Genomic DNA, 26,396 nt, shown 5'->3' on the forward strand with positions numbered 1-26,396 from the left:
GTTGAACCAAGGGCCTCCTTGATCTGCTTCATCTGTTCCCCTGAACCCTTTTTCAATGGAGCTTTCCCTTAGTCCTTTGCGTCTAGGCTGGCCTCTCAGCTGGACTGTAAACTCCTTTAAGGCAGGATCCCATTTTAATGCTATGAATTCCCGCCCAAGTCCTTCTCCCCTACCCCCGTTTGTTTTACCTGGCGACTGAACGAGTCCCGCAGTCTCACGGGGCCTGATTTTGACTGCGCGCACCTCAACCTGCGCAGCCGCAGTTTCCCGCGCTCCGGCACTGCCGTCGTCCGCGCGCCTGACGCCCCCGACTGCTGCTAGAGGGCGCTCCGGGTCCGGGTGGCCCGGACTACAGATCCCAGAGGATAATGGGGGTGGAGGCTACCGCAGCGACTTCTGGGATTTGTGGTCCCGGGAAAGGGACTGGCCGACCTTAAGGGCTTTGAGAGTCGCCTCTTCCCTACCCGCTTCCCTGAGCGGTTCCGACGCCTCGGGTCGGCCAGGCCAGTTTCTTGAGAGACCTGGCATCAAAGGCAGGCAGGTAGGAGGTCGGGCATGTTAGTTTCCGCTTCCGGTCGGCAAAGGGCAAGCACAATGTAAACACGGGACCAGGGGAGTGGTCATTAGGTAACTGAGGGTACGCTGACCGTGGTGGAAGCCCAGGAAGAGGAGGAAAACGAGGCTGGTGGGTCTTGTGGTTAGGGGAGAAAGGACCTTCAGAAGTCGGAGTTGAGACGCGACGGAGGTGCGGCAGAGCCGGGACGCTAAGGTTGGTCTTTAGGGACGAGCATTTCTAGGGGTCGGGCCCTCCCTTACACCAAGGCAGGAGCGGCTTCCGCGTTTCCACGGCGGCGGGTGCGGCTTTGACCTTCCCTTAACGGTGGGAGGAGCGGAACCGAGCTTGCTTCCCACCTCTGGTTGAGCGTGTCTGCAGCTGCTGGCGGCCTGGTGGACTCGCGGGGGACGTCCAGGGCAGCCTTTATGAGCTTCGCATATCTTTATTGTTTTGGAAACGAGAGGAACTTAGTAATACAAGTTTCTCTCGCGCGGTGACATTTTCGGGTAAATTGCTTCTTGAATCTCTCGCCTCTGAATACATCCCGATACCCGAAGGATCCTGCTTTGATTTCCTAATGGTGTTCATCTAGTGGTTTCTCGCCTTAGGTGCTGCCTCCTCCTATGCAGTGAAGACAGGCATTCTCGGTTTGTGGTTGGATAAACTGTCCAGCCGACAACAGTAACTGAATGCCTACTGTAGAGATCATTGAACCAGCAAAAGAATTTAGAACACAACATTGTTGTTTAGAGTTTCATGGCATTCATTAACTATGATTCTATGTGAAATGAATTTATGTTTCATGAGTTTAACGTGAAACCTCTGTGATTATGGTTTACCCATATGGTTTCTTATCCGGGTGAAAAAACGTGAAGGCTAAGATGTTGGCGCCTTGTGCATCTAACTATAGATTCAGGAAAACCTTATTTATAAGAAGCTTTAATTTCATGTTCAGATATCCTTAGAGGAACAGCAAACTAGTACTAATTAAGATACCTTAATACCTGAGTATTAAGTTTTTCAGGATAGAAACTGTTTTGCATGTGTCCTAGGACTAACCCGACTTTTATTTTTGAAAACCTGTCAGCCTCCCCTCCAGGAAGCCTCAAGAGTCTCCACTGAAGTCATAGTATCCTTTTTTGTTCACTCTCCAATAGCACTTATCCTGGAGTGGATTGACTATACCCTTGTCTCCAGACAGTTGAAGAAAATACAAAACTGTGCTAATGGCCCTTGGTAACAGATTCAGTGGATTTTAACCTCAGTGGCCCTTGATACTGTTTGGTATCTTTATTCATCCCTTATTGTTGATTTTCCTATCTTCCCATTCTCTCTAGTGACTCAGAACTTTTCTTCTCAAGTACTCAGATCTGTTTCTTTTCCCTTTACTTGGAGCCAATGACTAGCCATCTATTTCTCTGGGAAATTTGAAGCTTGGGGTATGAAATCCTTCATTGTCTTTTCCCTCTACCCCTGAACTTGTCTGTACTTTTCACTCAGTATGAACTCTTGTCCGAGAGGAATGTATTCTTTTCACTCTCTTCAAGGCTAAACTTGTCAGTTACTAGCAGTCATCAGGCCTTTTATACCCTGTAACCTCATTCTCTCCTGATCTCCACAGCCTCTGGTCTCTAGAAGAGCTTAAAGCATTTCTGGAGGAAAATGGCAGAAACACCTGAGGCAGTGCTGTGCATGGCTTTTCACACATGCTTGAGAACCACCATCTGGGGACTTAGCCTATACCTGTCTTTGACATTTAGAACAATGGTTCAGGTTGGAGATAGGGGATGGTAATGGGAGTCTGATTACCCATTAATTTTTAAAAAATATATTTGGGTCTCTCTGTTCCTTTTTCCTTTCCTCGCCACCTTAAACCCTGCTTCCAATAATATATAGACCTGACTGATGATTTCTAATGTAGTTTGACATTAGTGAATACACCAGACTTTCCTCTGTTAACAGCGTTCCCACAGTACCTGGTTCCTCACATTGCTGCTTTAGGAACAGAGTTCATTTGGAAACTTGAAGGCAGGTAATGTAGTCATCCTCATTCTTGTCACTTTTAGGGACAGTCATAAATACAAGAGTTCTTCTTGATATCCTGATGTCTTATGAGACCTTCCTAATGATTTATTTTCTGACATTGTTTTCATTTTGTGCCTCTGGCCTTCTTTTCCATAGTAACCACACTTCATTTTCAGCCATTTCTTGGTTCTTCCCCTAAGTTACTTATAGTCATCTTCAAACATAGGAAACTCATTCTTCTCTATTATAACGGGTCTGGGTAGAGAGTCTGGCATTATCCTGATTTCCTAGTATAGCTTATAATACATTACTACTCTGGGTTGTTTTTTGTTTTTTGTTTTTTTTTTAAATAATCCCTGCTCCAGGGGAGAATATGTGGTTCACCCATATCTGCTTGTGCATTTCTTGATCGCAATAATTTATTGAGACTTCCTTGTATTCATTAGAAACTTAGGCACATGACCTATAATCTTCTCATCCCTACAATTTCTGCCATTATCTTAGGCCTTTCCATGTGAATAACCTTTACTTTTTTGTCCCCTCCCTTCTATTGATTACTTATATTTCATTTCAGCCATGTGCCTCAGTGATGAAAACCTTGACACCTGGTAGAACTTATTCATTATTTCGTTTCTCTTCTTCCTTTACTCCTCGAATGCCCATTATTTGATAATTTTATAAAAACATCTGCTTCATTGCTTTTCTTTATCCCCCTGGTTGATTACTCAGTTGATCATAATCTCTTTGGAGTTATGGAGTCCCTTGAGAATGGAATGAAAGTTTAGACACTCTTCTCCAGAAAACACACAGACATAACAGAAATTAATATGCCTTTCCAGGAGTTTCTCAGTATCTTTAAGCTCATCCATATAATTAGTAAGAGTTCTTGGATCTCATCATAAATTCCTTCTGTAAATAAATACTTGTTGAATGCTTTTATGGTTTTCTTTAATTTTGTTCCATCAATTGTCCTTTCTTATCCTTTACATTTGTGTATCATTGCTGATATACAAAACAGTTTAACATTTGTTATTTAAAAATTTTTTTTAATGTTTTATTTATTTTTGAGAGAGAGAGGGCCAGAGGGCCAGAGGGGAAGAGGCAGAGAGAGAGGGAGACACAATCTGAAGCAGGCTCTAGGTTCTGAGCTATCAGCACAGGGCCCAGAGTGGGGCTCGAACCCACGAACTGAGATCATGACCTGAGCTAAAGTCAGGTGCTCAACTGACTGAGCCATCCAGGTGCCCCTAACATTTGTTATTTTTTTAGATTTACCCAATAGTTCTGTGAATTAAGTTATATACCAAGTTTGACTCTTAAAACTTTTTACTGTGAAAAATTTCAAACGTGTATGAGAGAGGAAAGTGCAAGGAATCCTATGTGCATATCACCTAACTGTATCTATTACCAACTCAGAGCAATGTTTTCATCTGTATTTCTCCTGTGTTGTACCCTGCCCCCTCTGGTGATCACTTTGAAACAATTTCTAGATATCATAGGATTCCATGTGAAATATTTTAGTATACATTCCTAAAAGATAATAGTACTGTAATTATGTTTATAGCAAGAATGCTTATCTTTTTGTTATAAACATAATTACAGTACTATTATCAGACCTTAAAAAATAGCGGTAATTTTTTAATACCATCAAGTATCAAATCAGTGTTCCGATTTTCCCTATTATTTCCTAAATGTTTCCTCCCAATTGGCTTGCTTGAATCCAGAGCTAAACAAAACCCATGCATTATATTTGGTTATTAAATCTTTGAAGTCTCTTTTTACCTCCATCTTTCTCTGTCTCTCTCTCTCTCTGTCTCTCTGTCTCTGTCTCTCTCTCTCTCTCTCTCTCTCTCTCTCTCTCTCTGCTTTCCTGGAAGTTTATTTCCTGAAGAAACCAGTTTTATTTTTTAGTTTTTGTTATTTGCTGTCTGCATCTCTGGCATGTTATTTAGCACACTCATCTGCATTCCGTATTTTCTATAAACTGGTAGAATTTGTTAGACTTGATCTGATTCAGGATTAATTTTTGGCAAGGATACTTCATGGGTAGTATGCCACTTCCAACAGGAGATACTTACTGACCAGTTGTGTTCCTTTGTGATGTTAGCACCCTTTGTTGATTATTGCCTTGATCCATTATTTAATTAAGAGTTTAAAAAGTGGTGACAGTTAAGCATCGGACTCTTTTTTTTCTTTTAATGTTTTATTTTTCTTTTTGAGAGAGAGCGAGTGTGAGCAGGAGAGGGGCAGAGAGAGAGGGCGATAGAGGATCCAGAGTGGGCTCTGAACTAATAGCAGAGAGCCCAATGACGGGTTCGAACTCATGAATGGTGAAATCCTGACCTGAGCCCAAGTTGGACGCTTAGCTGACTGAGCCACCCAGGCTCCCCAAGTGTTTGACTTTTGATTTCAGCTCAGGTCAGGATCTCACAGTCAGTTGTGAGATCAAGGTGTGAGATCGAATCCTGCCTGCTTGGAATTCTCTTTCTCCCTTTCCCCGTCCCCTGCATGTGTGCTCTCTCAAAACAAAACAAACCAAAACAACAACAAAAAAACTGGTGACAGTCTGATTCTCTTATCTGTCTTCACCTATCATTTGTAATACTTCTCTAAAGGCCAAATTTGAATTTTAAAGTTGTTTGTTTGTTTGTAATTTTCCAGAATGGCTTCCTTTGGATGGAAGAGAAGAATTGGGGAGAAGGTCTCAAAGGTCACTTCACAGCAGTTTGAAGCTGAAGCTGCTGATGAGAAGGATGTAGTTGAGAATGAAGAAGGGAACTGGCTTCATGCAGTTAAACGCAGGAAAGAAAGTCTCCTCGAGGGCTGTGTTGAGAAAAGTAAGCAGCTGAAGGATGAAGGAGCCAGTTTGGTTGAAAATAAAAGGTATGTTTTTGGAGTTTTCTTACGGAGAACAGTTTACATTTCTGACTGCCAGTAATGAGATGAAGAGTTATGAATTCTATAAATTTATGTTTTAAAAATCTGATCTAGGTGCTAAATTCATCAAATAAATAAGTTTTAAAGACGTATTTCAGCATTCCCATGGAATCTGAAAGTTTGTAGAAGAGTCTTCAAGATACTTGTAATGTCTGCTTTTGCCATCATTTTTGTTCTGTCTAAATAAGGGTATATGCTAAATGAAATGTAATGCAAATTATTGCTTGATAGGAGATAGTTTAATTTCTGGAATCTTTCTCTTTGTGTTATTATATACCAGATATATTAGATGTTTCTTGAAGGGTTTTGAGGACATGTACTTTTTTGTTTTTTTAAATAGATGTTCAGTTATCCTTTGCCATTGGCTTTTATATACTTCAGTAAATATGGTTGGTGCACAGGAATTTGACAGTAGTTTCATTTATCCTCAGCCCTATCCTCAGCTAAGCTCTTACACTCTTCTGTTTACCCTTTACCCTTTTCTTTTTTCCTTTTTTCCCTTTCCTCTTTTTCCCTTTTTTCCCTTTCCTCTTTTTCCTATTCTCTTATTCCTTTTCCCCTGCCTCTGCTTAGGTCTTTCAGTGGGACCAAAAATCATTCTTTCACAAATCAGTGGGGAGAGGACCCATTGGTTAGTAGATTGTGTAGAAAAAGCTAGAAGTTTATATATGGGAAAACACAATTCTATATGTAGGAAAATAAAATACATAAGAAAACAAAATATATATAAAAAATGTATCTAATACCACATACAAAGATGGACTCCAGAGAGATAGAAAATCTCAATGTGAAATGTAAAACTTACACAGTTAACGAAAGAAAATATAGAAGGGTAGCTTTATAACCTAGAGGCAGGAAAGGACTTTTTTTTTTTTTTTAAGTTTATTTATTTATTTAGTTAGTTAGTTAGTTAGAATTTTATTTATTTATTAGTTTATTTATTTATTTATTAGTTTTTTTTTAAGTTTATTTATTTATTTATTTAGTTAGTTAGAATTTATTTATTTATTTAGTTAGTTAGTTAGTTAGTTAGTTAGTTAGAATGAGAGAGAGCATGTGTGCATGCACAGGCAGGGGAGGGACAGAGAGGAGAGACAGAATCCCAAGCAGGTTCCTCGCCATCAGCACAGAACCTGATGCAGGACTTGAACTCACAAACTGTGAGATCATGACTTGAATTGAGATCAAGAGTTGGACGCTTAACCAACTGTGCCACCCAGGTGCCCCACAACATTTTTATTTTTTGAAATTTCAGTTCTATATTAGAGTCGAAAGAAGCTCAACCCCCCCTGTATTTCCTCTTATCTAGACTCAAAATTTTCAATAATTGCTTTAGTTATCTTTCTGTACGTAAATATGCACACACTGACATACATAGTTGTATATTTCCAGTTTTTTTGGTGATCTATTTGAAAATAAGTTGTAAACATAATGACACCTCTCTCCTAATTTAGCATGCTTCTTATAAGAATAAAGATATGCTTGGGGCTCCTGGCTGGCTCCCTTGGTGGAGCATGTTGCTCTTTATCTTGATCTTGGTCATGAGTTCAAGCCCCACATTGGGCATGGAGACTACTTCAAGAAAGAATAAGGAAATTCTTTTATTAAACACAATAACTGTTAACTCTATGAATGTTAACATTCCTATAAACTAATATGCAGCCCATATTTAGTTTTTTCTAATTTTCACTGAAACGTCTTTTACAATATTTTTTAAAAACCAGGATCCAATCAGAGTTCATACGTTTCATTTGGCGATTATATCTCTTTAGTGTTTATGTAGGTCCTCTACTGTATCCCCCATGATAATGACTTTTTGAAGTCTAGACCAATTTTCTATTTGATTATTCCTTTATGGATGTCATTTACCTTGTTTCTCTTTCTCACATGTTTCTTGTAAACTGAGGTGTGGAGGTTTGATTTAGATTCTGAGTAACCTTTTTGGCAAGAATACTTAAGAGTTACGTTTGTGCTTTCTATTGCATCATATTGGGAGATAAATAATAGCAGGTTGTTAGCAATGCGGCTGTTTGAAAGACATCATGCCTGTGTCAGTCAGTTTGCTGTGTTTAATATCTGCTGAAAGTCGTATTTTTATAAAATTTTGAACCATTTATCCTTAGTGAAGGAAATACATCGTATTAAGAGAATTAATCAGCATGAGGACTGTTGTTTTATTTGCACTATGGATATGATTTTGAGAAAATGTATGGTCAGCAGTAGTATCTGAATAGGTCTTTGTTTAGGACGGAATATTCTTCAGATCATCCAGAGATCTAAAGTCAGGTCTGTGTGCCTTTGGTATCTTCCATGTGATAAAGAAGAATTTGAGAAACTAAAAGAAGTAGTACTGAGCAAAAAGCAAATTTCTTTTCTTTGCTCTTTTTTTCTTCTTTCTTAATTAAATTTTGTCAGGGTGGTTATAAGATTCCTTGTTAATCATTTTTTTAAAAATATTTTTTGGGGGGCGCCTGGGTGGCGCAGTCGGTTAGGCGTCCGACTTCAGCCAGGTCACGATCTCGCGGTCCGTGAGTTCGAGCCCCGCGTCGGGCTCTGGGCTGATGGCTCAGAGCCTGGAGCCTGTTTCCGATTCTGTGTCTCCCTCTCTCTCTGCCCCTCCCCCGTTCATGCTCTGTCTCTCTCTGTCCCCAAAATAAATAAAAACGTTGAAAAAAAAATATTTTTTAACATCTATTCATTTTTGAGAGTGAGAGAGACAGAGCATGAGCAGGGGAGGGGCAGAGAGAGAGGGAGACACAGAATCTGAAGTAGGCTCCAGGCTCCTAGCTGCCAGCACAGAGTCCGCTGTGGGGCTCGAACTCACGTACTGCGAGATCGTGACCTGAGCCGAAGTCGGATGCTTAACCGACTGAGCCACCCAGGCACCCCCTTGTTAATCATTTTTGTCATGAATGAGTCAGAGTTGAGGAAGCAGCATTTTAGTGTCTAGGTCTGTTTTTATTTTAGATTCTTGGAGTAGTCTTTTATTACTATATTTTAATATAAGATATCAAAAGGTGCCTAAACTATAGTATGTTAGCACCTCAAATTGGAAATGAGATAGAAAATAAATAACAGTCAAGGACAATTAACAGCTTAACAGTCTAGTGTTACTTTGTGAATTCTCATTTGTGGTATTTTAGCCATAAAAACTTTTTCTTTTGTAGAACTTTGCAAGATTGACCATTCTGTCTTAGTCAGAAGAAACCAACTATAAATTTTCCACATTTATGAAATCATTTGCAGAACATCCATAAAACATCTTTAGAAATTCCTGTAAATGCCTGTTAAAAGTTCATTAACTTTGTTTTTGCCTTTTTCTCTAGACCACACTAGTGCAGAAGGGAAAAGCTATTCAGTTATTGCCATGGGAGTCCCTGTGAATTTCCTGTGGTAGAGGAGAGCTATCCACTGTGTAGATAAACAAAATAACTCTTGTTTTCTGCCTGCATGTCAAAACATTGAGTCATTTCACCAAAATCAGCTGGGTTGGATGCTTTATTTTGAATGGAGAACACGGTGAGATGATTAAGTTTTTTGCTGGTTAGCATTTGTTTTGGAGTATACATACACAGCTTAGGAGAGAACTAAACAGAATAAAAAGAATCTAGTGGAATTGAATGGTTTGGCTACTCTATGCCAAAACTAAATAAAAATAATACTTTAAAAATATCTGAGATAAAAAGCTACATAAGATAATGTTAAACTTCATTTAAGTAATATGAGGAATAAAAAAAAATAAGGAGGGACAGTGAAGCTAAATTAAACAACAATAACCACAACCCCCCCAGTCCCTGTCTTTGAATCAACTTAATCTTTAAGCATTCTCATTTTTACTACATTTTAGTCACACCAGCCTTCCTTGGGTTTTTGAACACAGTTCTGATACAGCTTTGTCTCCTGACACCTCTGTCTGAAAAGCTCTTGTCTTCTGTTTTCTGATGTCTGTCTTCTTGTTCTTCTGATCTCTGCGCACATGTTTTCATCTCTGTGAGCCCCTCTCTGGGCATCCAGTTGGAAGTAGTACCCCCAGGTCCCCTTGGTCTTTAATCACACGAACCTTTTTTGTTAGCATTTCTCCCTTTTTGAAGTTACCTTATACACTTATTTAGCTATTTGCTCATATGTTATCTGTTTCTCTTCTGTAGGAATGTGAGTTCCAGGACAGTAGGGGCTTTGTGTGACTTTTCTATAATATCTTCAGCACTTAGAACAATTTGTGGCACCTACCAGACCCCCAGTCAATATATGTTAAATATTTATAAAACTACATTTTATTTGCTATATTGTGGCCAAATAGGTGTTTTGTGGGTTAACTACCATTTGTTTAATTGTATCTATAGGAATATACATTTGTAAAAAATATTTATTTATTTTGAGAGAGGGAGCATGTGCATGAGCAGGGAGAGGGGCAGAGAGAGGAGGGAGAGAGAATCCAATCCCTGTCAGCGTAGAGCCTGATGTGGGGCTCAATTTCACGAACTTTGAGATCATGATCTGAACTGAAATCAAGCTAGATGCTTAAGGACTAAGCCACCCAGGCTATAGGAATGTACATTTTTAAACTCCAAATTAGAACACAGTATTTTATTTTTTATTTCATATCCCAGCCCCAAAGGGCCTTTGGGATTAGAAGTTTCCTACCCTCCTCTTGCATGAGAATATGGTACTTGAGGATCATTGCTCTTTTCTGAGTCTCATTTCTTTCCTCCTAACCCACACTTCTCCCTATTATATCATCCTCTAGGAAACCAGATGGATCCTAGTGTCTGGAGCTGGAGACGGGGGTTTTAGAGAGGCTGAGGCAGCTAGAAGTTGTGGAGCAGAGTACCAGAGGAGAGGGGGCTCCTCAGAGGAAGTGCTCTAGAAATCTGTACGAGGTCCCCTGTATTTGTTGAACGTTAAGCCATTCAGCTATGGGGGAAATTCCACAAGTCCAGCAAACTGACTGGGGAGTTGTAAGCTGAATCATTCCAGAGTTCATACAGAGCAGAGAGACATTCAAGCTTCATCCACAGAGTGGAGAGTCTTTGGTGGTCACCGGTGACATTCACTAAAGTCCCCAAAGGAGATACGCCATACTAGAACAACTATACTATCCCTGGAGGGAGGGGTATGATAGACCTTCCCTAGCAGAGCTCAAAAACAGGTTTTGAAAGGTTTCAACTCCTATAGAAGTTATTTAAATGCCTGCCAGAGTAGTCAAAAATTTCCAGTCAGCTGCATAACATTTACAAATAGCTAGCATTTGGTGAAAAATTACTAGACATGCTGAGGAGGAGAAAATTGACTTGTAAACAGGAGAAAAACCAACTGACAGTAACAGATTCAGAAATGAGATAGATGATGGAAATAGCAGATGAAGACTTTACACTGGTAATATAACTGTTCAAATACTTAAAAGGAAACATGAACCTCATCAGGAGTGAAATGAAAGATAAACAAATGGCACATCTAGAGGTGAAAGATACAGTATCCAAAATAAAAATACACTTAATGGTATTAACAGCTATGCTAGTTGAGTCCTTTGACAAGCAGATGCCAAGAGCAGATTAAGTATGCAAAGATTTTATTAGCGGAAACCTCTGAATGAAAGAAAATGGGAAGGGAGCTGGGTTATTTGGGAGAGCCATCAGACCACGGTGTCTGACCCGGAGTGAAAGAGAAAAAGAAGGATATTTGAGTGGAAGCATCTTAGGCAAGACCTTGGGTACTCTTCCAAGTCCAGGTCATCCATAAGGGAAGTCCCATGGCCTCCAGCGAATGGGCCCATCTTACTGTCACCTGCTATTCTCAGTCAGTGCGGGGAACAGCCTATGGGAAACATCCTTGCTGCAGATGTGGCTGTGGATTTCAAAGTGTAGCAGTGGAGGTGAAGGTCTAGTTAAGGTAATAGGATGACATTTTTAAGGTTCTGAAAGAAAATAAAATTATCAGCTTAGAATTACATATGCCACAAAAAATATCTTTCAAAAATAAAGGCAAATGCGCCTGGGCAGCTCAGTCAGTTAAGCGTCCAGCTCGTGATTTCAGCTCAGGTCATGATCTCACGGTTTGTGAGATTGAGCTCTGCGCAGGGCTCTGCACTGACAGCATGGAGCCTGACAACAGGGATTCTCTCTCCCTCTCTCTTGGCCCCTCCCTTGCACTCTCTCCCTCTCTCTCAAAATAAATAAACTTAAAAAAATTAAAATAAGGCAAAGTAACTTTATCAAACAAAAGCTGAAGTAACTCATTGCCAGTAAGCCTACGCTTCAAAAAATATTAAAAGAAACTCTTCAGGGGGAAGAAAATGGTATGAAATGAAATTTGTATCTAAACAGAACAATAAGGGGGCACCTGGGTGGCTCAGTTGGTTAAGCGTCCAACTTCGGCTCAGGTCATGATCTTGAGGTTTGTGAGTTCAAGCCCTGTGTCAGACTCTGTGTTGACAGCTTGCTCAGAGCTGGAGCCTGCTCCAGATTCTGTCTCCCTTTCTCTCTGCCCCTCTCCTGCTCACATTCTGTCTCTGTCTCTCTCAAAAATAAATAAACATTAAAAAAATTTTTTAAACAGAAGAATAATGGGTGCTAGAAATGATAAATAAACATGGGTAAGTATGAAGACTTTTTAAGTTTTAGAATTCTTTTAAAGGATAATTGATTTTAAAAAACTAGCAACATGTTCCTCAAAAAACTAAAACTAGAACTACCCTACGACCCAGTGATTGCATTACTAGGAGTTTATCTAAGGGATACAGCTGTGCTCTTTCGAAGGGACACATGCACCCCCATGTTTATAGCAGCACTATCAACAATAGCCAAAGTATGGAAAGATCCCAAATGTCCATCGATGGATGAATGGATAAAGAAGATGTGGTATATATATATACAATGGAGTATTACTCGGCAATCAAAAAAAGAATGAAATCTTGCCATTTGCAACTACGTGGATGGAACTGGAGGGTATTATGCTAAGCAAAATTAGTCAGAGAAAGACAAATATCATATGACTCCACCCATATGAGGACTTTAAGAGACAAAACAGATGAACATAAGGGAAGGGAAACAAAAAGAATATAAAAACAGGGAGGGGGACAAAACAGAAGAGACTCATAAATATGGAGAACAAACTGAGGGTCACGGGAGGGGTAGTGGGAGGGGGGATGGGCTAAATGGGTAAGGGGCACTAAGGAATCTACTCCTGAAATCAGTGTTGCCCTATATGCTAACTAATTTGGATGTAAATTTACAAAAATAAAATTTAAAAAGTAAATAAACTGGCAACATATTAGAGATTTATTACGTGCAGAAGTAAATACATGACAACAGTAGTAATTGAGCAGGCAGAGGTAAAAGGAATTATATTGCTACTAGGCTCTTATAGTATATGTGAAGTAGTATAGTGTTATTTGAACCTAAACTCTAGAGCAACCACGAAAAATAATAGGAAGAAGGTCATAAGCCAAGGGTGGAGATAAAATGAAACATTGGAAAGTGAAATTTTTAAAAAGTACCATTTACAGTACCATCCCCAAACAAAATTATTAGAAAAAAATTCAACAAAATATGTATAAGAACTGTACATGGTAAACTATGGAACATTGGTAAGAAAAATTCAAGGAACTGAGATAAATATATACATGTATATCTATACATATTTGTATTGTATATGTATATTTATTCCATACACATATACACACATGTATATATTTATACACACATACATGCATCTATTTACACACACATACATAGAGATGTACATATTTATACACATATATACACATATATGTATATATTTATACATACACATGTATAAATGTATATATTTATACATACACATATACACATATATGTATATATTTATACATACACATATGTATAATATGTATATATTTATACATACACATATACACACACATATATATATACCCAGTTCATGAATCAGAAGATGACGTTCTGTTAAGATGTTAGTTCTCCCCGGGGCGCCTGGGTGGCTCTGCCGGTTGAGCATCCGACTTCGGCTCAGGTCATGATCTCACGGCTTGTGAGTTCGAGCCCCGTGTTGGGCTCTGTGCTGACAGCTCAGAGCCTGGAGCCTGCTTTGGATTCTGTGTCTCCCTCTCTCTCTGCCCCTAACCCACTCTCATTCTGTCTCTGTCTCTCTCAAAAAGAAATAAGCATTAAAAAAAAAAAAAAGATGTTAGTTCTCCCCAAATTGAGCTGTAAACTCGATGCAGTTCCCATCAAAACCCTAGCAATCTTGATTTTGTAGTAATTGACAAGCTTATGCTAAGATTTATGTGGAAACGTGAAGAATCTAGACTGGCCAAAACAATTTTACATAATAAAAAAGACTTAGAGAACTTACACTACTTTATTTTGTCACCATGTTTTTTATTTTATTTTTGTTTTTAGGAGATTCACTTTTTTTAAAGCTTATTTATTTTGAGAGAGAGAGAGTGGGGGAGGGGCAGAGAGAGAGAGAATCCCAAGCCGGCTCTGTGCTAATAGCACAGGTCTCACTCTCACGAACTGTCATCACCACATTCTTGAATGCTGTACCTGTATAGTTTTAGTGTAAGAATGGACATCTGCAGATCATAAAGAATATAAAATACAGAAATGACTCGCATTTATGCAGTGAATTGATCAAAGTTAAAGCTTCTGGTTATCAAAAGGCATAATTAAGGAAATGGAAAGTCAGGCCACAGACTGCAAGAAAATATTTATAATACATATATCTGACATAAGACGTTTTCCTAGGCTATGTAAGGCACTCTCACAACTCACTGGTAGGACACTATCCAATTAAAGAGTGGATACAAAATTTGACCTGAAGCTCTACAAAAGAAGATAGATGAATAGCCAGTAAGCACATGAAAAGCTGCTCAGCATGATTAGTCACCAGAAAACTTCACATTCAAATCACAGCATACTAGTACATAACCACTGGAATGGTAAAATTGAAAAGACTGGCAATATCAAGCAAGGATGTGGAGCAACTCAAAGTTTCATATATTGCGTATGAAAATGTGAAATAGTTTCACTACTTTGGAAAACAGTCTGGCTGTTTTGTGAAGTTAAACATACACCTTACCATACAATCCAGCAGTCTGCTCCTTCCTAGATATTTATTCAGGAGAAAGGAAAACATATATTCACTCAAAGGCTTATCTAACAATGTTCCTAGTAGTTTTATTCCTAGTGTTCATGAAATGGAAACAGTCAAAATGTCCATCAACAGGTAAATGGATAAACAACTTTTTGTGTATCCATCCAGTAGTATCCTATGGAGTAATGAAAAGGAATGATTGATGCATCCAGAATTACTATGCTCAGAGAACGAAATCGGAAAGAGTGCACACTATCTAATTTCATCTGTGTACATCTCTTTAAAGACACATCTAATCTACTGTGACAATCCTATTGAGTGATCAAAAGGAACGATTAATGCATCCAAAAAATCAGTATGTTCAGAGAAAGAAGTCAGGAAGAGGGCATACTCTCTGATTCCATCTATGTACATTTCTAAAGACAAATATAATCTATAGTGACAGAATATCAGTGGTTGTCTGGAACCAGAAATTGGGGTGGGTTGACTGTGAAAGGGCATAGGGAACTTTTGTGTTCTTTGTTATGATGGTTGTGGTATTTACGTAAGTATACACATTAGTAAAAACTCGAAGAGTATGCTTAGAATGGGTACATGTTTTGTCATCTAAATTATACTCCAGTAAATTTGATTAAAAAAAATCAGCCTTGAGTGCTTGATAAATGTAAAATAATTATTTGTTTCATTTATCTCTATGTTCAGGATATATTTTTGTTCTGTAGTTGCTGTTATTTTGCAAGTTAATTGATACAATGATTTCAATTTCAAGAAGACTCTGACTCTGGATATTGTGTATTTGGGGGTCTCGATCATTTTATCACCATTTTATCACCCTGTTGGCCTTCTTAGTTACCTCCTGTGCTCTGGAAGCAGTGGCAGAAGTCCCCAGTCTTAATCTGGAAGTGGGGAGGGGAATTTCACAGTTGTGTATATTCCCAGTTCTTGGGTTGGAATCTCTCCTCCTCAAGTTACCATCTTAAAGGTTGTAAAAAATCAAGTTGCCGTTTTTAGGTTGGATTTTTTGTAAAATGATGACATGGATTAAGTACATCAAAATGTGGAAGAGCTTGAACTTGGCATGAGTACTAATCATTAGAGTGGTGGAGAAGTAGGAGTGCCTCTAGAGGAACCCCTAGAGGTTGAATGACAAGAGGAAGCTATTTCTACTTCCTAGGATACAAACTTTTGCTTCCTTGTGATTCCCTTTCTCTGGTCCGTCCTTCCTTCGTCTTTTTTACGCTTGATATTTTCTCATTTATTTAGCACTTAAAGGGTTGTTGAACAGTGAAATGTAGCACAATCCAAGTATGTTAATGTCACCCTTCCTTCAAAGGCAGCACAGTTCTTTAGCATTACAGAACCTCCTGCTGTCAGTTTACTTCATTAGTAACTAACTGTAACTACTCTTGGAAGACTTCAGTTTGCAATAGAGTGGGTTTTAAGATCTGAAGTTCTACCTTACAGTGTTTATGATTCTTTGTAACCAAAATCTGGTGTATTCTTCTATCTAACCAGTAAGTAATTTTGACGCTTAACAGAGACAGTATTGTGAGTATAGTGGTTTAAGAGTGTGGAGTTTGAAGTCATTTTACCTCCCTTCAGATCCTAGCTTTATCATTTCTATCTATATAACCTTTGGCAGATTATTAACTTTTTAAGTATTAATTTCCTCATATGTAAAATGGTGAGCCTTCTCTCATAGACCATTTGGGGGATTAAAAGGCAAGTTAATGTAAAGGAGATTAACATGGCACCTAACATCTAGGAAACATTCAATAAATGTATTTCAGATATTATATTTTAGGATTTTATATGTGATTAGCACATTTCATGTAATATTAAGACTTTTTATGAGTTATTTTGTTCAGATGTCATTTTCTAGAATTGTTACTAACTGGGATATGCACCTTTTCAAGAGTCGCAGGTTGAGTCCCAACTTTGAAATGTTGGCTTTTAAGGTTTCAGCCACTAGATGGTGATATTTGATTATGTAGCTAAGTTCGATTTTTCTCTGTGGGAATTAGTGTGTATGTGTGTGAAGCAGATATATCATTAGAATTTACCATGAATTTTGTCTCTTGTCTAGAAAAGTATACCTACCAAAACGAACATGAGGGCGATCTGGCCTTATGATAAGCATTTTACTGGCATCCGCATGAATCTAATGACTGATCTTCATTTTAATGTCATCTGTTCCTCTCTTTGGTTTCTTCTCACTGGTATACAAACATACCCTGATAACAACCATTTAAAAAGCTTTCCTTGACTCCTACCATTTCTTTGCTCCCCTTTCACCATAAACTCCATTCTTTTTTTTATGTTTATTTTTGAGAGAGACAGAGACAGAATGAGAGTGGGTTAGGGGCAGAGAGAGAGGGAGACACAGAATCGGAAGCAGGCTCCAGTCTCCGAGCTGTCAGCACAGAGCCCGATGCGGGGCTCGAACTCACAAGCTGTGAGATCATGACCTGAGCTGAAGTCGGTCGCTCAACCCACTGAGCCACAAACTCCGTTTCTTGATGAATCATCCTCTGGGTCCATTCCAGTCAGGTTTCTGTTCCCACTGGTCCCCTGAAGCCACTCTTGTAAAGGTTATATGACCTTCGTGTTGTCAAATCCAGTCATCATGTCTCTGTTCTCATTTATTACCGTGCCTCTCGTCGTTCAGCATAGTTGACCACTGTCTTCCTAAATACACTGCTCTCTCATCTACAGAACACCACACAGATGGTTTTTCTTTTGTTTCACTGCCCACTTCTTAATCTTCTTTGCTTCCTGTTTTCTTGTCTTCATTTTCTAAATATTGGTGGGCCACAGTATTTAGAAAGTACTTCTCTTTTCTATGTCCATTTTTTCCCTTCTTAAACTTATATAGTCTCCTGCTTTCAGTATGCCGTCTCTATACTGATGACTGCCAAATACGTCTGCAGTGCTGTCTTCCCACCTGAATTCCAGACTCTTAAATCTCCAGTGCTTACTTTATACCCACTTGGATATCTAATTAGTATCTGAAACTTAACATGTCCTAAGCAGAGGTCTTGATTCCCTGACCCCCCTCCCCCCGCCCCCCGCTACACACACACACACACACACACACACACACACACACACACAAATATCTGGTCTTTTTTAGTCTTCCCCATGTCAGTAAAAGGCATCACTGTTTACCCAGTTACTTATGCCCAGAAGCCAGGGGTCAACTCTGCTGTGCATGTGCCATTACAGAGCTAATCAACCCCAGTCACCTCCAGCTCCCTGCCCTTCATGCTGTTCTTACGGCCATAAAGCCTGGGCGGCGGCTGCTGTTGTTACAGACCAACAGCCCCCGTTCATGGTGCTAACTGACAATCAAAGACCATCCATCACACCTTGACACTGGCCAGCTTGGACCTGTAGATGCTCAGACGACGGGACCAGGTTACGACTCTGTGGGGTAGAATTTGACGGATGGGAAACAGGGTATGGGAGGGAGCCTGCAGATAAATTCTTTTCCCTTCTTCCCCTCACTGGACAGTTTCCAAGGCACACAGGTTTTATACAGGCTTCTGAAGAAGTTCTACAAGATTAGCAGTCATCTGTTTGTTTTTTAAGCTGTTGCCAGCCTAGCAGATGCCTTGTATTTATTCTCCCTCCTTCCGGCCTCACTTCTTTTTCCCCTCACTCTTGCTTCCCTGGGATCCTACCCCCACAAAGTAGAAGCTTAGGCCCCCGGGCTCTATTTCCCTGGGAACTCAAGCTAAGACATCATCCTGGATTTCCTTTCTTTTTTTTTTACTCTTCATATCCAGTCCAAGTTAGAGTGACTTTATTTTTTAAACATATTTTAAATCTTTTTTATCCTCTCCTCTGTTTTCGTGGCTGTCCTCCTAATCTAATCCCCTGTCATCTCTTACCTGCATCATTCAAGTAGTCTCCTAACTGCTCTCCCTGTGCTCCTTCTTACACCCCTACAGACCACTCTCTCTGGGCCTCACTGATTTTTTCAAGATGTAAAGCAAGTCTGTATGTTTGTTGCACAAAAACTCTGCAGATTCCTCATCACACGTACAGTTAGAGCCGGGGCTTTGGGTCTACACCTCCCATTCCCCTTCCTCCTCCTCCATAGCCATGCCGGTTTCCTTTCATTTCCTCAAAACTTGGGGTGTTTGGCCCTCTCTTGGCTTGGGCTCTTCCTTTGTCTGGAGTGAACTTTCTCCAGATCTTCAATTAGCTGACCACTTTTGGTTAGTCAGATCGCAGCTCAGATGCCTTCCTAGAGAGACTTTTTCTGACCACATGTTCAGAGTAGCCATCCAGTGACCTCCCTTTCACATCCCTCCCCCCCCCGCTTGTTTTTTTTTTTTTTGTTTTTAATCACACTTACCATATTTTAAGTTAGGCTTGTTGTTTTTCCCTGCCTTCTTCCTGCCTGTGAACATTCTAGAATGTAAGATCTAGAAAAATGGTAGGGTCATTTTATATCTTGTTGAGTGCTACAGCCTCAGTACCCAGAATACTACCTGGGCCAGAGTAGATGTTTAATAAATGTTTATTAAATGAATAAGCTGATGACTATAGAGCTCATTAAACCTGAAGCTGTCATAAATTGGAAATCTAATTGGGAGCAAAGTAGTTAAACACTTTGACATTTCTGTCTGATAAATGAGTGTGCTAATTTATTTGGCTTGCTCACCAGCTGTTCCTTACCTCAGCATAGGGTATTGTCTCACCCTGCCCCTACGCAGGCCTTGCAGCCATTCTAGTTGCTTCCTGCCTTGGCTGGTTCCCCAGCACACTGTCAAGGTTGTCTTTAAACTGGCCAAGTCAGACTCTGGTCATTTATTAACCATAGTGACTTTAAACCAAGTTTTTATCTTTTAATGCTTCCTATCCGACAGCCGCAGCTGGGCTGTGTCTGTTCGGTGCGTTCCAAACTGAAGTTGAATTAAGAGATATGCTGTAGGAGCCATAAGAGACCATCGGTGTTATTTCGTGCCAGGCTTCCTGCGATCCCCAAATGGAGGACCTGGGCGGTGCCACCCTTTATTTGTAGGCCAGGGGAAGTCTGTCAAAGAGAGAAATGAAAAATGAGGGCGGAGAGGGAATTCAGTAAGCTTATGATAGTGAAGTAAGTGCCCACCGGTTGCTGCTTCTCTCTAGCCAGTGGAAAACAGCTCACGTGTTCCTTTAAACTTTTGCATGTTTTGTGGGCAGAAAGCACTTTTCACTTAGCTGTGCCTCTGCTGCCGCCAATGTCAATGGCTTCAAAATAAAAGCAGCATGGTTTGGGGGGGTGCAGTGGACATTTCCCCCCCTCAAATCTGTGTGCCTGTTTTTGCACATGTATATGTTTATATGTGTGTCTGTGTCAACATGCTGCCTAATGAAAAGAGGAAACAGAACTAGTGATGGTCAATGTCACTTCGAACTTCTTAGTTTACTTTGTACTTTGTGATAATGTAAGCAGCTTTGGGGTTGGAGGGCGGGGGTGGGGTAAGCCACCCTGTTTCTCAGCAGTAGTGCTGTTGGCATTTTGGGCACGACAGGCGTTTGGTGTTTGTCGGTCAGGGTGGCCCTCTGCCTTGCCAGATGTTAACATCCCTGAACCCTTGTCACTAGGCCTCCAGTGACAACCAAAAATGCCTCCATAAATTGATATAAATGCCTACCTTGGGGTGATGAATGTTCCTGGTTGAGTTAGGCAGAAAATAGGGCTGAAAGTAAAAAGGATATTTGATAAATGTGACAGAAACAGTGGTTGGACCAAGTAGTGCAGGGGTTGGCAAACCACAGCCTGTTTTTATAAAGTTTTATTGGATGCAGACATGCACATTTGTGTAAGATGATGATGTGTATGATGACGTTCTGTGGCTGATTTTTGTGCTACAGCAGAATTGAGCAGCTGTGAAGGAGACTATATGGTCCACAAAACCTAAAATACTCATGGACCTTTGCTGTGCTGACCTTGGTCTCTGGACCAGCTGCTTCCTCAAAAGCCACAAAGACTCCTGAAACCTCACACATCCCGGGGCTTTAAAGTCCTCTACCTAGAATTAAAAACAAAAACCTAATGTTTATTTATTTTTGAGAGAGAGAGACAGCGTGAGCAGAGGAGGGGCAGAGAGAGAGGGTAACAGAATATGAAGCAGGCTCTAGGCTCTGATCTGTCAACACAGAGCCTGATATGGGCCTTGAGCTCATGAACTGCAAGATCATGACTTGAGCCAAAGTTGGACACTTAATCGACTGAGCCACCCAGGTGCCCCTCTACCTAGAATTTTAATCTCTTGGTTCTTTCCACCCATATTCCCATTTCCCTTGTCTTGGGATTTCTTGTGATTTCTGTATCTGGAGTGGTAAGATGGAACAAAGTAAGAATTAAAGTATTTCCTGCTTTTGTTGTAAGGTAAAATTTGTTTGTATTTCTTTCCATTTTTTTTTCTGAGGTATTTTCATCATACTAGCTCTTGTCTCCTCTTTTCATGTCTTTCATGCTTTTCTTTGCTGTCTTTCAAGACTTCTTTTGGAGAAGGTAAGACAAATGAGGTAGATAGAATCTGGGATATTAGCACCTTCTGTGTGCCTGGCCATGTTCTGGGTGTTGTAGATACAAGTGAATCTACCTTTTGGTCCCTGAACTCATTAGTGAAGAGAAGATAAAAATGCATGGAAGAATTAGAAAAATTCAATGGAAGACAATGGGGTAGTTGGAAAAGTATTAGTCTTGTAATTGAACTAGCTTCAGATCATGGCTTTTCCAGGGTTAATACCATTTGTCCTGTAGCTGCTCTCTACCTTTGTTTCCTCATCAGTAAAATGAGAACAAGCAATGCCAATCGTATGAGCACGAAGTGAATGAACTTTTCGTGAGAATAGTTGTTTGTTAAGTGATTGTACAGAAAGTACTTTGTAAAACAAATACTATGGGAATAGAAGTGTTACTCTGTGATCATGTAAGTGGTACTCATGGTCTTCATGATAAACAGAATTTTAATTTGGTCTTGGAGAGAGAGAGCCTTTGAATAAGTGAAGAGGAGGAGGAATGAAATCCTAGATGTGCTTATGTTTGTGTACTGCTCAGCCCACATGAACAGGAACATGATACGTGGGTAGGGAATGGGCGAATGTGCAGCCAGCAGGGAGCAAAGGTGGGGATGGGGCGTCATAGAAAACAGATTGGACTGATAAGCTAATACTGGAAGAAATATATTCACTAGTATCAAGTCCTACAGAATTTGCTACTACTACATTTCTTAGAATATTATGAGTAGGAGGATTATTATGAAGGAGTAAATCAATTTTTCAGAGACAGAAGAACATAGCAAATTTCCAAAGTTTTTCATGTTGTGTCTGTAATAACATTTGGAAATATTTAGAGATTAGGCTTGAAATCACCCATAAAGAAGTACACTTTCTCTTTAGGTGACATAGTTATAAATAGTCAAAATGGGTATTAAGTATTGTTGAGTGTCATGTACCTTTTTCCCTCCATTATCAGTTACATATGAAAGTTTCTCTAATGCTTCTCTGAGGTATTTTCTACATGGTCATGTGGACTTCATACTTTTTAATAAGTTGCTGGATTTAATTTATTCTTTATTTAGGATTTTTATCTTATGGACTAGAAAGTCTGGAGTAATGATTAGGATTCTCTTTTTTCAGATAGTGTATCTTTTTGAGGACAAAAGCATTCTTTATTTTTATTGCTAGGTTATCCAAATATACTGAAATACACTAGGAGTCTTAAGACTATGTCTTTAGCTGTGGTATTTAAAACTTTGGTGGGGCGCCTGGGTGGCGCAGTCGGTTAAGCGTCCGACTTCAGACAGGTCACGATCTCGCGGTCCGTGAGTTCGAGCCCCGCGTCGGGCTCTGGGCTGATGGCTCAGAGCCTGGAGCCTGTTTCCGATTCTGTGTCTCCCTCTCTCTCTGCCCCTCCCCCGTTCATGCTCTGTCTCTCTCTGTCCCAAAAATAAATAACGTTGAAAAAAAAAAAATTTAAAACTTTGGCTTAGGCAGTGGCAACTATTTTCTGGTTCAGGCCATATTGTCCTCCTTTACCCCACAAAGACTGTAGACCACTTGTGTCTGCCTTATTCCTTTAGAAATTATTGATATATGTTAGGTCCTATTGTGTTAGCTGCATTTACCTTGGTCTGCATAGAGCTTTTATTTTTTTTTTTTAATTTTTTTTTAATGTTTATTTATTTTTGAGACAGAGGAAGACAGAGCATGAGTGGGGGAGGGGCAGAGAGAGAAGGAGACACAGAATCTGAAACAGGCTCCAGGCTCTGAGCTGTCAGCACAGAGCCTGATGCGGGGCTCGAACCCACGAACCGTGAGATCGTGACCTGAGCCGAAGTCGGATGCTTAACCGACTGAGCCACCCAAGCGCCCCTGCATAGAGCTTTTAAACAAACACAGAAGTAAATGTAAACAGGGGGTCACAGTGAGCCTGTCTGAGGAAGCAGGAAGGCAGGGTGATTTGGTTTAGCTAGGGGAAGGGAGTCCTATTTATTGTTTTGCCTTTTGCAGACTTCGTGATTTTATCATATATTTATCATTAAAATAAGGCACTTATTGTAGTCCTGCCCATTTATTTACGTGTTTTAATTTGATCCAAATTATTCCATGATACTGGAATTAATTTCTAGTGAAATTTATTTGTTTATTTATTTACTTTTTTTAGAGAGAGAGAGAGAGAGAGCACAAGAGGGGGAGGGACAGAGACACACACACACACACACACACACACACACACACACACAGAATCCGAAGCAGGCTCCAGGTTCTGAGCTGTCAGCGCAGAGCCTGATGTGGGGCTCGAACTCTCAAACTGTGAGATCATGACCTGAGCTGAAGTCAGATGTTTAACTGACTGAGCCACCCAAGTGCCCCTCTAGTGAATATTACTTTATGACATTTGTGTGTATGCTCAATGAGTGAATAATCTGGGGGTAAATAATTTTATTTTATTTTTTAAATTTATTTAATTGTTTTGAGAGAGAGAGAGAGAGAGAGAGAGGGAGAGGGAGGGGCAGAGTGAGAGGAAGAGAGAGAGAATCGCAAGCAGGCTCCACACCAACAGTGCAGAGCCTGACCTGGGGCTCCCATCTCACGAACTGCAAGATCCTGACTTGAGCCAAATTTGAGAGCCAGATGTTTAATGGACTGAGCCACCCAGGCACCCCTAGGTGATAAAATAATTAAAAATTTTTTTTTCAACGTTTATTTATTTTTGGGACAGAGAGAATAATTTTAAATGATCTCTATATCTGAAGTAGAAATTGGGAGGTTAAAATTGTGACTTTTTACTTGTTTCAGAAAACTCATTGTCTAGTATGGCAACGAGTAGACCAGGGCAATTGCTTTCAATACAGGAACAACTAGGGAACATCCTGTACCACGTAGAAGTTGGCATCATTGTTTTAATTTGCTTTGGAAAATGACCTTTATTCAGTGTGCATACATCTTTATGTAATTTCAGAGCTCCTTCCTACTGTTTCCAGAGGCAGTTGATCTGCTCTGAATTGTTTGTTCTTGTCTATAATAAAAAATTAAAAACTTTTAAGATGTGTTTGTTCTTTTATGTAAGTAAATAGTTTAAATTATTACTGAAAGTGGGCTTTATGATTCAGCCTAATCCTGAGTCCACGTAATTTTAATAAGTGATAGTGACTAAAACTCGGAGCAGTTTGGAATTTAAAGTATATTTATATCTTTCCCTTGCCTAATAAAACCACCCAGGAACTCTACTCTGAGCATTATCTCAGCACTTCTTTCCAATCCAGCCCTCCTTTCACTAAATATGTATGTCTTGAGAAGATATGCAATAATTATGTTTTTTCTTTTATTGCCTCTTGCAGATTCTTTTTTCTTTCTTTCTGAGCTATGGAAATTAGGTTCCTTATTAGAATGTTCGTTGTATTAGCTACACATTATTTTGTCCTTGCTTTCTTCAGAATGCTACTCCAAATTCTAGACAGAAAAACCTCAAAATAACTTGAGGAATTTTTTTTGTTTAATTCAGAAAATTTATCATTGTCTAAAAGTTGGAACCTGATTTACCTACATTGGAAATCACACAACTTTCACTCAAATTAAACCTGTCTGAAACTACTTTCTGTATCATTATAACGTCTATATGAAAGTGTTTATAAAATCAAGGAAGCAAACTAAACTTTTAATTTCAAATATATCCTGAACAAAAGAAAACCACTTCCAATATGAAAATATAAATTCAGCCAGAGAAGTTATTTCTATCATTTTGGGGTACAATTATTATTATTTTTTAAATGTTTATTTATTTTTGAGGGGGAGATGAGTGGGGGAGGGCCAGAGAGAATGGGAGACAGAGTATCCAAAGTGGGTCTGTTCGGCCCGCCCCCCCCCCCCCCCCCCCCCTGCCATGGGAGCCTTGAACTCACAAACCATGAGATCATGACCTGAGCCAAAGTCATGCTTAACTAGACTGACTCACCCAGGTGCCCATGGGGCACAATTACTGTAAATATTATTAGAAACACAATATAAAATAAGGTGAAAACTTTAAAGTTCTTGATGACATAGGTTTTAAGGAGGAAATAAAATTATTTAATGATAATCTATAATAATGAGGAATCTTAATATTCACTAGGGATTTGATAAAAATGTAGCTGTATGGAAATAGCTTTTAAATTTATTTTGATGTTTCCACATAAGGATGTAAAATTGATAGAAATCAATTAGAAATCTGTCATGATATTAGTGAAAGTGATACTCCTTTGTAGCTATATTTTATTTGACATAGAAAAAATGCTATAACATTTCTTCTTAAATACAGTGAAACCTCATTCATGGCTTCCTCATTTATGAGTTTACCCACTCACAAATATATTGGTAACCCCCAAATCAGTGCTCACGGTGCTTTCACAGTTGTTAGTGGACATCGGCAGAGCTGAGAAGAATCTGGGTGCCTCCTGTGTGTATTCCCAGCTGAGTCCAACACGGCAGGTGCTCTGCCGTCTTGTTTCAGCTCTCACACTGTATAAACAAGTGTCCCTTTTTGGGGTCTGTCTAGTGTTATATTTTCCACATTTTTGTGCCCTTTGTTGGTGATTTTGCTGTTTAAAACGCCTCCGAAGTATAGTTCAGAAGTGCTGTCTAGTGTTCCTAAAGACAAGAAGGCTGTGATGTGCCTTACAGAGAAACTACATGTGTTCATTCAGTAAGCTTTGTCCAGTAAGCTTCGTCCAGGCATGAGTTACAGTGCTGTGGGCTGTGAGATCAATGTTAATGAATCAGCAATATTTATTAAATAAGATGTCTTTAAACAGGAGCACATAAAACAAGGCTATATATTAGTCAGTTGATACAAATATGACCAGAGGCTTGCAGAAACTTAGCCCTGTATTCCCCTATGAGCCGTGATTCAGTATTCACTAATTCAGTCTTTACAGCAGCTTTATAGAACATAACTACAAGAATGAGAATCAACTATATCTGGAAGACAGCTAATGAGTTACATTACATTTTAATGTATGCAGCTTTTCTTTTTATCAAAAATCTAATGGAATTAAATTTTAAATTAAAATTTAAAGCTGTGTAAAGTCTGGAAGTCTTTCTAAAAAAATTTTTTTAAAGTCTTTCTGATTTGGCAAAGATAAAATTATATTCAACATCATTTGACATTTGTTGTTTTATATTCTACTCTCCTCACCCAAATTAGTCTAGCATATTAATTTCTTATATATATATATATTTTTTTTTTTACTCACTGAAAATGTATTTGGTGATTTTGTTAAGCATGGATGCCACAAAGAAAATA

The 26,396-nt window shown here is 39.4% G+C and overlaps 1 protein-coding gene across 4 annotated transcripts in view; it reads left to right on the top strand.

Annotated features, from left to right (window-relative positions):
* Positions 1-436: 436 nt before the first annotated feature.
* Positions 437-26,396, top strand: part of TTC33 (tetratricopeptide repeat domain 33) — a 40,406-nt gene continuing 14,446 nt past the window's right edge. The window contains exons 1-3 of one of the 4 annotated variants that reach the window (XM_047823434.1): positions 875-1,062; positions 2,519-2,588; positions 5,243-5,464. In XM_047823434.1, coding sequence (XP_047679390.1) covers positions 5,244-5,464 — 221 coding nt within the window. In that variant the 5' untranslated portion in view covers positions 875-1,062; positions 2,519-2,588; position 5,243. Of the gene's footprint in view, positions 542-564; positions 770-874; positions 1,063-2,518; positions 2,589-5,242; positions 5,465-26,396 lie in introns of those variants that run through there. The other 3 variants (XM_047823425.1, XM_047823413.1, XM_047823420.1) reach the window with 3 other exon arrangements.

Source organism: Prionailurus viverrinus, chromosome A1 (genome assembly GCF_022837055.1).
Source record: "Prionailurus viverrinus isolate Anna chromosome A1, UM_Priviv_1.0, whole genome shotgun sequence".
In the NCBI taxonomy this organism is placed as follows: domain Eukaryota; kingdom Metazoa; phylum Chordata; class Mammalia; order Carnivora; family Felidae; genus Prionailurus; species Prionailurus viverrinus.